At 29.9% G+C, this 13,594-nt stretch overlaps 1 protein-coding gene across 1 annotated transcript; it reads left to right on the forward strand.

Annotated features, from left to right (window-relative positions):
* Window positions 1-9,721: 9,721 nt before the first annotated feature.
* LOC145590105 (transcription factor IBH1-like) lies at window positions 9,722-10,873 on the forward strand. Its single transcript, XM_081646851.1, has one exon. It carries the CDS (start codon window positions 10,075-10,077, stop codon window positions 10,582-10,584), a length of 510 nt encoding a protein of 169 aa, XP_081502977.1. The 5' UTR covers window positions 9,722-10,074; the 3' UTR covers window positions 10,585-10,873.
* Window positions 10,874-13,594: the final 2,721 nt, after the last annotated feature.

The following is a 13,594-nucleotide window of genomic DNA, read 5'->3' on the forward strand; positions in this document are numbered from 1 at the left end:
TCTGCTCTTAATTTGAGATGTTTATCATGTTTCTTACCATAGTTAGTATATTGCATATTGTTAGACAAGGTGACATTTGTATGTTTGTGTTGTGCTCGACATTGCTGCTGTGCTGACGCTTCTGCTGTGCTGTGCAGAAGTTGTTGCTGCTATGCTTAAAGATGCTGCTGACCTTCCCTAGTGTATTAACTTGTTATCTTTACAATCCAATCAAAGCATATAGTAGTTGATGTCATGTGTATACTGATTAAAAGAGTAAGTGTTTAGTTAGTTATGAGGATTAGAAACAAGTCAATATTTGAATACTTTGGAAGTTCAAAATTTAATTGGTTGGGTTTAATTAGCTCCTTATACCCCCAACTGAAAAGCTCGACAATTATCCTTAATGACCTAAAGGTAGCAGCCTAGCCAGATGTACATGGTTGAATTAGAATAAGGCGTGATATGACAATGGAACGGCCTAAATACAAAGTCGAATTAGAATTTAGAATAAAGACTTAAGGAGTCATATGAAAATGTCTATGTTCTCAATTTGGTTAACTTTTTCATACTATCGAAGTAGTATGCAATATACCTGTTCTTTAAAGACCAATTTTGCCTATCTCAATAGTACTACTTTATTGTGTGTGATTGTGTGAATATAAAAAAATCATTTGGGTCATGATAGAGTCCAAACTTTTAATGTTTAGCAAACAAGGCCCAAATTAAGTGTGATGATCAACAGGGTGTATTTTCTTCACCTAATTCGTCCAGAATTTATCTGAACTTAACTTAACTTGTTAGATTTTATTGGAACGTATTACGTAGACTTGATTGAACTTATTAGAATTGATTAGACCTTATTGAAATTTATTAGACCTTTTTTTTTTATTAGGAAACCTGCATGATTATATTAAGGTAAATCATGATCCACATGAGAATTAGGGCATGTTTTGATTTACTGAGCTGAACTGAAGTGTTTATAAGAGAAAGAAATTAGGAACTGAACTGAAACTAAGCTGAAGAGAACGGGTCCTTAGTGTCCTATCTAGCTACAAAAAGAGCAAGGTATTGTCTGCACACTTAACATGCTTACAATCGAAATTATTAAAAGAGCTAGCTATCCTTAATACATCTCCAAAAAGAACGGAAATTGGTGCCTCACCCAATTTTTTTTTTCTGTTGTATAGCATGCACAACATTAAGAGCATCACACTCCAAAATCCTAGTCTGCTGGTTACCGTGATCCCATACCTCGCTGCTGCACCTGCCTCGGCCAGGTCAGGGGTCCAACTCACTCCGATTTTCTTCACAGCAGCTGCCTGCAAAGTCCCCTGAGAGCAGCGAATAACAGCACCAAATTGAACAGCATTATTATTAATTATGAGATAAATGCGCATCAACGTTCAACCTTAACAATGCCGCTTGGGGGTGGGATCCAACACGAAACAGAAGATGTAGGAGCTCGTTTCACAGCCCCATATAATAATTTCATATGTATTCTATCCATTTCAAATTCAAGTATTTACCGAGTATGGAGTATAACTTATTTTTGAAGTGGCTTATTAGTCAAAAGTGATATTAATTAAGTGTTAACTTATTGATTACCATGATAATTAAGTAGAAATTAGCATGCCAATCAACATTAGACCTCATTTTGTTACTTAAGCTATGCAAGTTACAAAATGTCTAGAGTTGTTAATTGTTTTTAACGTTATAGTACTCAATTTCCTTCTCTCATAAACAATTTAGTTCAGCTCAGCTCAGCTCAGCTCAACCCAGGTCAGTTCAGTTCAGTTCGACTCAATTCAGTAATTCAAAACAGGTCCTAAGTATAAATACAGATAATGACCGAATGAATCACTTGAAAGTTCAAAATGTATATGGAGTACAACTGTACAAGAATAGATCTAAATTTTAATTACTGATTACATCTAATAATAAGTAGTCATGCAAGTCTCCAACTACAAATAAAAGTACGTGTTACTTGAATATTTATCTTATTAACTTTAATTTCAATTTACCTACGAGTATATTTTATATTTACTTTTAATTAATCAAACAACACTCTTTTTTTTTGATATTCAAGTTTATCAATCAAATTCCACTCTTTTCTTCATTCATCTTCTTAAAACCTGTGCAAACTATATATATATGAGATTTTTATTTAAATATAGAGGGAGCAATCAATAAAAAAAAAAGTATTGTAAACTATAACTTATACGGAGTACTAAAAGAACAACCGCTGACATCATTTATTTATCCAAATTGTACACGTGTCAACTTCTCCTTCAAAAATTTTCCGCCTAAACTTTTTTTCTCTTTCACATTAAAAAAAAAAGAATTAAATATTGATTACAAAATATTTTAATACATAATATTGTACATTAAACTCTTCACAATTTTTTTAATAAGCCTTTTGACAATTGTTTACCTTATCTTATGATTTTTCATGGAGTATTATTTAAATAGCTCTATTTTTTTCATGATATCTATGCATCGCACGGGAGCTAATCTAGTAAAAAATACTTAGACGAAATATATTATTGTAAATAAAAAAAATAAAAAAAAATAAAAAGGCATGGGAGAGGGAGAACACCAATTGCTGAGTCAGGTAAATAAAGAATCAGAAAAAAAGAAAGTGGTCCTAAAAACAGATGCAAGGACATGTGAAGTTGCTTACTAAATAGTTAAGCATAATTATGAGTGTGGTTAAATAGTCTAATTAAGTGAGTCGAGTAGCTAATAAAGTTGTGTGTTCGTGATTAAACCCGTTCACACACCATTGGGCCTATTGGGCCCACCATGTTCTTCGTTGACAGTTGCGGGGCCACTCTACGAAAATCCTCTCCATCAACCCCCAAGCGTGTGCTGTTGACAAAATTTTCATACTATTATTGCATGTCTGTCGTTTTTTTATTTTCATTTTTATTACTTGTATAATTGTATTGGTCTAAATGAGTTACAACGGTATTACAAATTATAAGTAGTGAATTGGGTGTTCGAACTTGTGAACTATTGTCTACAAAATTATTGACTGAACTACAATACATCAATGAGTGAAACTGAAGTCGATTACTCATACGAACATGCAACGGTCTTACACTCAGTGGCGGAGCCACATTGAGTTCTGGTAGGGCACAGAAGAAGAAGGGGAAAAAAAAGGTTAAATTATTTCATTTAAATAGAATACGAAGCACAAACTTAATAGTAGCCTAGTGGTTGGAGCGTTACCTAGTGTATCAATGATCATGGACTCATGGGTTCTAATTTATCCAGTATCCCAAATAACAATACAAATTAAAGACGCATTAAGTTTAATTGTAATATTTCTTCTAACATGTTAAGTGTACACCTGGATTATTAGTTACAAGCCCGGCCTTATAATCGGTATATTGGATCATACTATTTAATTTGATACGCAAATATCTATCTAGTAATTAAAAAAATTAACAGGGTAATTGGTTAACGCCATGAATTGGGAAATATTTAATGGATTTTGGAATAAAAAGGTCTGATAAGTACTTCGATAAAAGAGTTCCAGACTTTCGGCTGGTACGGTGCTCTATTATTATTGTCAAAATCCTGGCTCGCCACTGCTTACACTAATCTAGCTCGCCAATAATTATAGTATAAAAGCATAACATGCATATTATTATCTTCATCATTAATTATGTGTTATGTCCCACTAGCTTATTTCAATTTCTTCCTCTACAGCTAAATCAAAGACTTGTGCATTCGATGGTCTAATGACGATCTCATCTTTTAAACCCTATTTGAGGGGCAAGCATGAATAGGAAGCTCTAAGCGCCTTCAATTATATTTGTAAAATGTTAAAAATGAGTTAATAGTTTTCGCTATAATTACTCCATTTTTTCTTATTTGAACTTATCACATCATCGATCTTTATGTTTAACCATTCCGTTTTATACTTTTATGTATAGGCATATAGTTAAATTACTACCTTACCAACCACTAAAAAAAAAGGTATAAAAAAGGATAAAGTAGAAGAATGAGAAGAAGAATCAAGCAGAACAGATAGAAGATAAGAAGAAAGAGCTTATTATACACTATTTGTACGGAATCATATTATATATAAAAAAAAAAGAGACAGATCCACTAAGCATGTATGAATATATCTCCAACATGCCAAGCTAGCAAAGATTGTATAGTTGTTCTTAATTTGTTTTATTATATATAGTCTTAGTCTTACATTTAACGGTCGTTAATTAGTTTAAGAGTTAGTTAAACTATTAATTCATTTTAAACATAGTACTATTTGATCATAGCTTATAGCTTCATAAGCTAGCTTAACTACGCACAGTGCATCAGATCAATTGTATTGGACCATACAATATGCTATACATATATATTCATACAATAATAATTTAATTTATGAATTTTATGAATATATGTATGTTATGTTGGACCATATTATTATACATGCAATTAGCTGTCTATCTAGAAGATCAAATATGAGTTGTACATATGCACGTATGTATGTTTATTAATACGTGCATGCGTGCACCTCCATTTTCCACACAACATATATTCTTTAATAGTTTATCACTTATCTGTGCTATACTAAATTTTATTTATAATTTGTAGAATTAAACTTATTTCTATTGAAAATATCACAATGCAAAATGTTATTTAATCTATAGTATATTAGTATATATATGATTATAATATAATTAAGATAATAACGAAACTAGAATGGATTCCAAATGATGTTACTCCATGGATCGGGAATTTTCTTGGCTCGAACTCTCCAACGATTTGAATGAACCATATATCCAAGTGAACCCGTGAGCCAGAATAGAAGAGCTAGCTTGCCCCACCCACAAGTAAATAATTTGTATTAGTCTCAACTCTCAAGTCCGATCCAACCCTAAATATATATAGTACCAAGCAAGTAATTTTACTAATTTGATAGTATTATTTTCTTCATTCTAGTGAATTATATATATGAAATAATAGTTTGAATTAATATATCCCAATAATTGGTTCTTATCGTGCTTAATTTCACTTGGAAATATGAATAAGAATGGAACAAATGCATTCAATTTGTCATTTGTACATAAGATGTTAATTAATGATGATGTTACAGCTAGAGGAGTTGGGTAGATCGACTCTCCTAATTAGTCTAATGAATGAGCAATCAAATAAACATCTTTTGAAGTCAACATCAAGTCAGCTTTCTTCGTGTGAATCATGTCCAATCATTTTCCTATGAGAACGAAGTTCAGTTGAGCAATTCACATAATAAGTACAAATATATACATGTGCAATTGTAGAGTATTTTGTCCTTAATTAAAGAGAAAGAAAAGGAATTAAATCGATGATCCAAATTAATAACCAATACAAAAGAATAAAGAGACATAAAACAAGATGATTTTACTCTAATCACAAGTATATACATACATCATAAATATTACGATGAGTAGATATTTATTACTTCCTCTTGATATCAAATTGAACATAAATTTAAGATTGTACATATGTCATATCATATCATAACATATCATATATTAATATATATAATAGTATAATTAAGAATCGATTCCATGACCTACAACACTTATTAGTACGTGTTGTTTAAATTGACACTTGTGTGACAAAAAAACTGTAACCACATGGGACTATAGTCTATAGAGCTTATATACCCTAAATTACAAAGTTGATGCAACAGCCTTTAACGAACCCAAAAGGCACTCGAACTGATAGATTGAGATCGAGAGTATTTGGAGAAATGAAGACAATTATTTGTGTACTCCGTAGAAAATAACAACAATAATATATTTTATACTTTATATATATGTCTAAATATCCACCACATTTTAGAATATAGTCGGCAATTACTTTCCATTTATAGGATTATTATTTAGTACTCCTATGACAAATAATGGATATCACATAATAATAGTGGAAAAAACTTTGTCCATACTGTAGTGCCGACTCATATACTTGTAAAGGATATACTTTTATAATTTTAGCTAATTCAACTATCCCCATATATAATAAAAATAATATTATATATATTATGATCTTAATAACATTTATGTCAAGTTTTATACTATGTTTGTATGTAAGTTTAATTATTATTCTTGGCTTATTAACAAGATGCAATGCAACTTTTTACTTGTGGAGACGGGAGCTAGCGATTAATATGGAGGAATCAAAATCAACCTCTATAACAAGGGTATTATAATAAACTTTTACGATAATATACATGCGAGTTAGCATGATTATAAGAATTAAATTACGATATATTTCAGAGTTCACTTGACAACCCTAATACGGAGTAGCTAGTTCACTACTTAAGGTATCTTCTAAGAAACGTTGTGACAGGTTCACTTTTAGGTTATATATTCATTTACCCATGTGCAAACATGTCTCTTTAAATAGCAAAAATGTAGAAATAAAAGTAGACCATGATTATAATGATCAAGCAAGCCACCAATATATAGCACCATGCATGCCTATCAGCCTATATAGCTTCTTTCACAAGGCTTTATCTTCAAAGATTCGATCTCCAAACATATACTAGCATTTTTCCTACCACTCTCGATCAATATATATCCACACAATTCTCACAACTCATACAAGCTTGAGCTATATATAGAGCTTTCTTTTGTCCTAACTCCTAATTCTATTCCACTCACTTAACCCTTGACAACCATCTAAAGACATCACATAACATTATTACATAGATATATAGCATTATATATATAGTATTGATCTCGGAGAGAGTGAAGGATACCTCAAGTGGTTAAAGTTTTCCTCCCGATTTCAAGTGATCCTGAGATCGATTCTCATCACTTGTTCTTGTGACTCTCTAAACAATAATAAAAAAAAAATATAGTATAGATCTCGGATCGGAATATTTACATTATCTTCATTATTAATTAAGGATTATATGATATGATCCTATACTTTGCTTAATATTCCTTCCACTTCCTTGATTAATTATCTAATTTTAAAAAGAGTCGACATTATTCTACCTTTTTGAAGAGACACATTACACGTAAATCATATTCTTTTTTACATGCAAAAGATTAAATAGTGTCTTCGTAGAAATTTGATCCTATATCCAACAAATTAAAGAATATGAAAGTGACATTGTGACCTGGCCATAGCATTTGTAATTATATATCATAACTATTGACAATTTTGCAAGTAAATTAATATATATCCACTTTAAATTATTTTAAATGAATATAACATTATCACCCTAATACTACTTGAAGATTAAAAAAGGTCAAATAATCTATATGTACAAGTATATAACCTTATCATTCTTTATACAATTGCATGCAATAAGTAATGAAGTATATTATACCTTATATTAATAGCAAAAGGTACATGCATGTATGTCATACACTACTATATATATATACAAAGTACTAGTCATTCACATCATAAATTATTACAAAATCTAATTTAGAAAGAGATATAATTAATTAAAAAGATCCTGAACCAAAAATAAATTTTTTTTTTTTTTAAAGAAAATAAAAGAAAAGAAAAGTAGAGTAGTGGACAATAAATTTTATTGGAATTGAACCACAAATAAAAAGTATAACATACTGTATAGGTTATAACTACATAACCTAGCTCTTGATAGTCTTGACCTCTTGTAGATCGTAGCTCTCATAGTCTCTATAATTCTTCCTTTCTAGATTGTAATCTCTTATAACCTAGATTATTCATTTTAATCTAAAATAATCGATTTCAAACATCTTAATTTGTAATATGCTTATTGTTATTTTTATTTTTTTATCATTTAATTTATACGTACATATACCTCGAAGATACTATTGTTGATATGTTTTTTTGCATTATGACGAAGACTTTTGTCTCCTATTATATTGTTAAAGCCATTCATTTTATTGTTTTTGGAGGAAGTTAAAGCTTATCTTTAGACTAATAGCTAACAAAATTGATGATTTGAAAAATCAACCAAAATCATACATTCTATTTCAAGATCTGGTCTAGTGATCTACTACATGATTGACATATTCTTCATATGTAGTACAGAGTAGTAATTAATTTTGTTCATAAATAGTTATTAAAAAAGAGTAGTATTTAATTTATCAAAATAAGAATAACCTAATTACACAACCACCTACAAATTAAATCCCTGCCAACAAAAAATATATATATATTTTTTTCCATAAACCACCCTAATAATTATGTATCATAACTTCATAAGGACCAAAGAAAAAATCCAAAAGAAAGTTCAGAACAGAAGAAGTGACATATTTGGACGATCCAAAATAAATAAGATAGGGTTTAATTTAATGATATATATTGAGTAAAGATATCATTTTCCCCACATTATATAACTAACTGCTGAATCCACTAGAAATTCAAAGAAAAAATAAAATTAAAAATAGTCCCCAGTTCCCCACAACCAATCATTTCCACAGGAAATCAACAAATATATTAAATAAATGCAAAAATAAATAATTTAAAAAAATAAATAAAATATATTTTTAGATTTCATAAGACTAGTAATGCTTGGACTTTTGCACATATTAATGCATATATTTAATTAATTAAAAGTTTAATTTTTAAATAGTGCAAAAGCTAAAGTGTTTCAATTATTATGAAACGTAGGTGTAACGGATATATGATATATTAGTGTGTATATACTCGTATATTTATAATTGTATATATATGGTGGTCTTGTATACACCGTGACATTTCCCTTTTTAATTTACTAAAGACGACAAATATTGTAAAGAAGAGAAAAATATATGGGTAAAGTACTAAGAAAGAATAGTGATGGGACAAATTTTGGGTAAGCAAAACTGGGGGCCCACTTTGTAGTCCAAGTGGGTAATGGAACCATGTGCAATCATATGGTAGTTGGCCATTCTTAGGCCCACCTTTTACTCACTTTTTTTTTTTTCTTCTCTAAACCCTCATTTTCAAATTCATATATGCCTTTAAAACTTTATTTATGCTACTAATCTATCAAGGACTAATTATCTACATTTTGCAAGTTAATTTGATTTATGGGAGAATTGATACCACTAATATAGTGGGGTTAATTTTTAGGAGTGTGAGAGTTTGATTAGTATTATGGACCAAAGCAAGACTTGTAGGTGGCACATCTAATATCTTGTTGTTGATGTTATTTTATATTTTGAATTTTGTAATTGAAATTTAGGAGTCGTACTTTTTAAGGTAAGAATCAAGTTGAAAATTAGTACATAAAGGTTAGTAAACCAAATCACTTAAATCTAATCAATATATTAGTCTTGAACATTATAGTAATTTAGTGATTAAGACTATGAACTGGTAATTATATATTTTGAGTTAAAACGTTGTTATACATCTAAAATGAAACAAATGACTATACCAAAAGTCATCAATGTGCATATATTTGACTAACTATTTTTTATCCATTCATATACTCCGTAGTTTATTTCTTCATTTTAGACTCGAAATCTTTCTTGACAGTCTAAATTAATGTCTCCCTTGACTACCCCAAAGAATTTCATATATATCTAACTTGTTTTAATTAATCTACCAAAAAGAAAGTGAATTGATTCTCAAGCCAAGCTTCCTTCTTCATTCTTCTCTAACTACAACCGCCCATTTCTCATCTCTTACTTTATTTAATTTTTCTTCCTTCCCCCATTCTCTTCACATGTTTGTTCCACCCCCTCCAACCAATTAATTGGCCCCCAAACACCCCCCAATTAAAAAAATAAAAAAAATACTTTTCTAATTTTCCTTCTTTTTTTTTTGTTAATTTAATTAATTTTGTTTATAAAAACCCCAAGCTCAAGAGTCAAGCCTCCTTCCCCACCCTCCCTAGAATTTCTCTTGTTGGTTCTCCTAGTTCATTGGGTATAAGTACAAAATATGTGTCAGATTTTTAGTCAGAAGTAAAATCTCCTTTTGTCTTTCTGACAATAGGACCCTTTTGTGTCAGAAAATTCACCCAAAAAAAAAAAAACCTACAAAATCTCTTCTAAAATCCAATTTCTTCTACTTCTCAAAAACTTTCCCTAGATTTTTGATCCATTTATACTCATTATTTCCCAAACAAACCCTAAAAAACACCCAAAACAATAAAAAGAAATGAATCCTCATCAAAATCGACGTCTTATACCCTTAAACCTTAAGTCACTAAGAACAAGATTTGCCCTTCGTTTCTTAAAAGCCCTAAAAAAAATCAACCACCAAGAAAAAATCCATAACAAAATTAATTACAAAGGTAATGGTAATATTGTTATGATGACTCATCATAAATTCCATAAGATAAAGGTGGCAGCTGATGCATCCATGGCCGCGGCCGTTGGTCCAAAACGGGCGTGGAGCCGGGCAGTGTTGTCAAGGATCCGGCTTAGCTGGTGGCGGCGTGGGTTGTTGAGAAGAGAAAATAGTATTATTGTTGCTAGAAAGCAACGGCGAGGGGCGGTCCGTCAACAAGGCGGCCAAACACAAGAGCTAAGGAGGTTGGTTCCTGGTGGTGAAGAAATGGATATGCAAAAATTGTTAGATGAGACTGCTCATTATATTAAGTGTCTTACTACTCAGGTAAATGTCATGAGAAGTATTGTTAATTACTGCTCTACACCGGTTAATTAATTCGTAATTAATACTCTAAGCATGTAATGTAAAACTCTCCTACTCCGTATATGTTAATTATATATAGGGGTCCAAAAAAAAAATTATATATATAATATGAAAGGAGGATTTATATAATAAAGTTTGATGTGAGTAATTTAGCTAAGGTGAGGTTGCTGTTGGTCAAGGTAGTATGGTATTAATTAATAAAGAAAGATGTAACATATGTTTGTAGATTATTCATCATGTTATAAACATAATGAAGTATATAGTTTGATATTATAAATTGTACATTAGAGATAAAACTAAAGACTTGGGGATTTTAGTGTTTTATCTTAATTTTTGTTTTGTTTACTTATGATGAAGAGAATTATAAATGAATATTTTGTTGTTTTGCTTGTATTTTTTATGTTGTTGTTCTTGAATTATTCATTAAAGTTCATGAACAAAATCAGACAAATAAGAAAACACTAATAAAAAATCAAAGTTTCTTATAAAAAGAAACTATTGATGTTAGTAAGAGATCGAGGTTTTGATGTAAGGACTTTTACTTATTGGTAAATGAATGAGATTTGAAGATAATAAGAAAAACAAAGTTGATTATTGATTGTGTTCCTTAATACATCAATATATTTGATGATTTGAATTTTTTTTTTCTCCCTGAAATTGCTAGAGGAAGATAATTTTGATTTTAAGATATTAATGTACTCCGCAACAACATATCTTTTGATGTACTTTTGAACTTGTTTTACTATTTATTAAATCAATTTCATTCACTTAATTGAAGGTATACTTTTACACATACATCCATTGTACGATATACTTTTTTGTTTAGAATAGATTGTTCTCAACATAATTTGTTACTCGCATTGATGTGAGTCACAATTTATAGAATGGACGGTTTTTAATATTTCATTCACAAAATTAAAAATCAAAATAATCTTCAATTGAAATATCAAAAATTCATCCATGTTCCCTATGTTGGAGATTTTAAATTGTGGTGTGATGAAGATATCATGGACAAATCAATTTCGATCGTACCATTATTATTGCTTGAAGAAGGAAAAACCCCATATAATAATATAGAAAATTTTCTACTTCATATTAGGAATCTTGCTATAATTAGCTTGAGCTTGATAAAATTTGAATCCATACATTATGTTTCTACTAGTCTAAAGATCCAGCTTAAAATAAACATACAATAATAATATAACAAGAGTAAAAGAAAGATCTTATAATTGTTATGTTGGTCTTGGTCATCTAACTAATACTAATAATGCTTCTAATCCTGCATTAATCAAAGCCAGCTAGCTAATATTGTAATCGAATCGTCATAAATATGTAGCTTGATACTCAAGCATCTAGAGATAAAAGTTAAGATAACAAGATTAGAATAAGAATAATTAAGGACCATGTAGCACTTTAATTATGTAAAATGGACAATTCATGCCTGGCAACATGAACTAATTATTGTAGCAGTATTTAGGTGATTAAGAGAGGAAACAAAAATTATTGTCTCATTCTTCTTTTGGTTTATAAATAGATTTTGTCATTAGTTAGATTTCAAAAACAAAAACATGTGAATTAATAATCTTTTTTTTTTTTGCTATAAACCCTCTAAGTTTCATTATATCATAGGTATATATTGATAACACGTAATATATCTTAGGGGTTGTATGAGAGTTGCACCAAATTAACACGTTCAATACATAGTTTTGTGCAATGTTTCTAATATGCGAGTACAAGCTGTTGGATTTATTGAATCAAAATCTTATTAGGCTAGGAGATTAAACTGCTAAGATGATTAAAGGCTTCTCTAATTATCTTGAAAATTTGATGTCATTTTCTAGCTTCCATATCATCCGCACGGATGTTTTGAGTAAACTGTACACAAACATCCATCCCTATAAAGATAGACCAAGGTTGCGTATAGTATATCATACATTCTGAAAGGAACGTCAACTACACTAGTATTTTGTATGGTGATCGATCGAATCAAACTATTACTCCCTTTGTCTCCATTTAAATGTGATCTATTCGTCGAGCTGTTCGTTGTACATGTAATAAGATTAAGTACATGCTACATTAATTGGGTGGAATAGCTCCGTAGCTTGCACACCAATGTGTTTTTGGTACTCAATTAGTAGAAGGTATAAATAAGGGCCAATTATTTTTGAAAAAATAATACATGTATCATTTAGCGTTCGTTACAAATAATAAGTTAAAAGTAAGAATAAGTACTTGTTAGACTATCTTACTACTTATCAACGAACACATGATTTGTCATAGATTCCTAAACTTCATGGAGTGAGTATGATATTAGAAACTATATTTGATTCTTAAAATTATTCTTTAAAGATGTATACTTGCTTCAAAATCGATAAACTTACATCAATTTTTTAATTTGCATTTTTTGTCTAGCAAAACCAAATTCTAGCTTTCTAGTGAAAGTTAGTTTAGTCAGTTAATGTGTCAGGAGATTTTGTGCATTTTTTGTCTAGCAAATCCAATGTTGAAGGGTTGTTACAACAAATTTGAGTTTGAAATTAAACGCAATAAATATAAATCAGTTCTCAAATAAAAGTATTTTGTGGCTCACATCATATTAAGGGTGGTTGTGTGTCAAATACTACACCTTTTCCCTTTCTTAACCATTTTGCTCTAGTTAGTATTGTAGCTAATAGAAGAATCTACAATCATATATTTGAAACTCTTAAAGGAGTAATCTTAAGTGTAAAAAAAGCTTTATTATTATCTTAAAGATACTTTCAAAAATCCCAAAAAATAAAATCAATGTTTACTTATTACTTTAAAGATAAAATGATTTCATATAAGATAAGATAATTGAGTGAATTTTCACCATGACATGGTACTCAATTGCATAGCCAAAACATTTCTACATGCAATGTACATAAACTTGAAAATAAGTTGCTTCAAAGATGATTATTAATTCAAAGTAAAATTGGATCTAGTGAAATACACATGAACAAAGCGTGAACAGCACTAGCTATAAATTTACAACCAAAATCGT

This window comes from Chenopodium album, chromosome 2, assembly GCF_948465745.1.
Source record: "Chenopodium album chromosome 2, dcCheAlbu1.1, whole genome shotgun sequence".
Taxonomy (NCBI): domain Eukaryota; kingdom Viridiplantae; phylum Streptophyta; class Magnoliopsida; order Caryophyllales; family Amaranthaceae; genus Chenopodium; species Chenopodium album.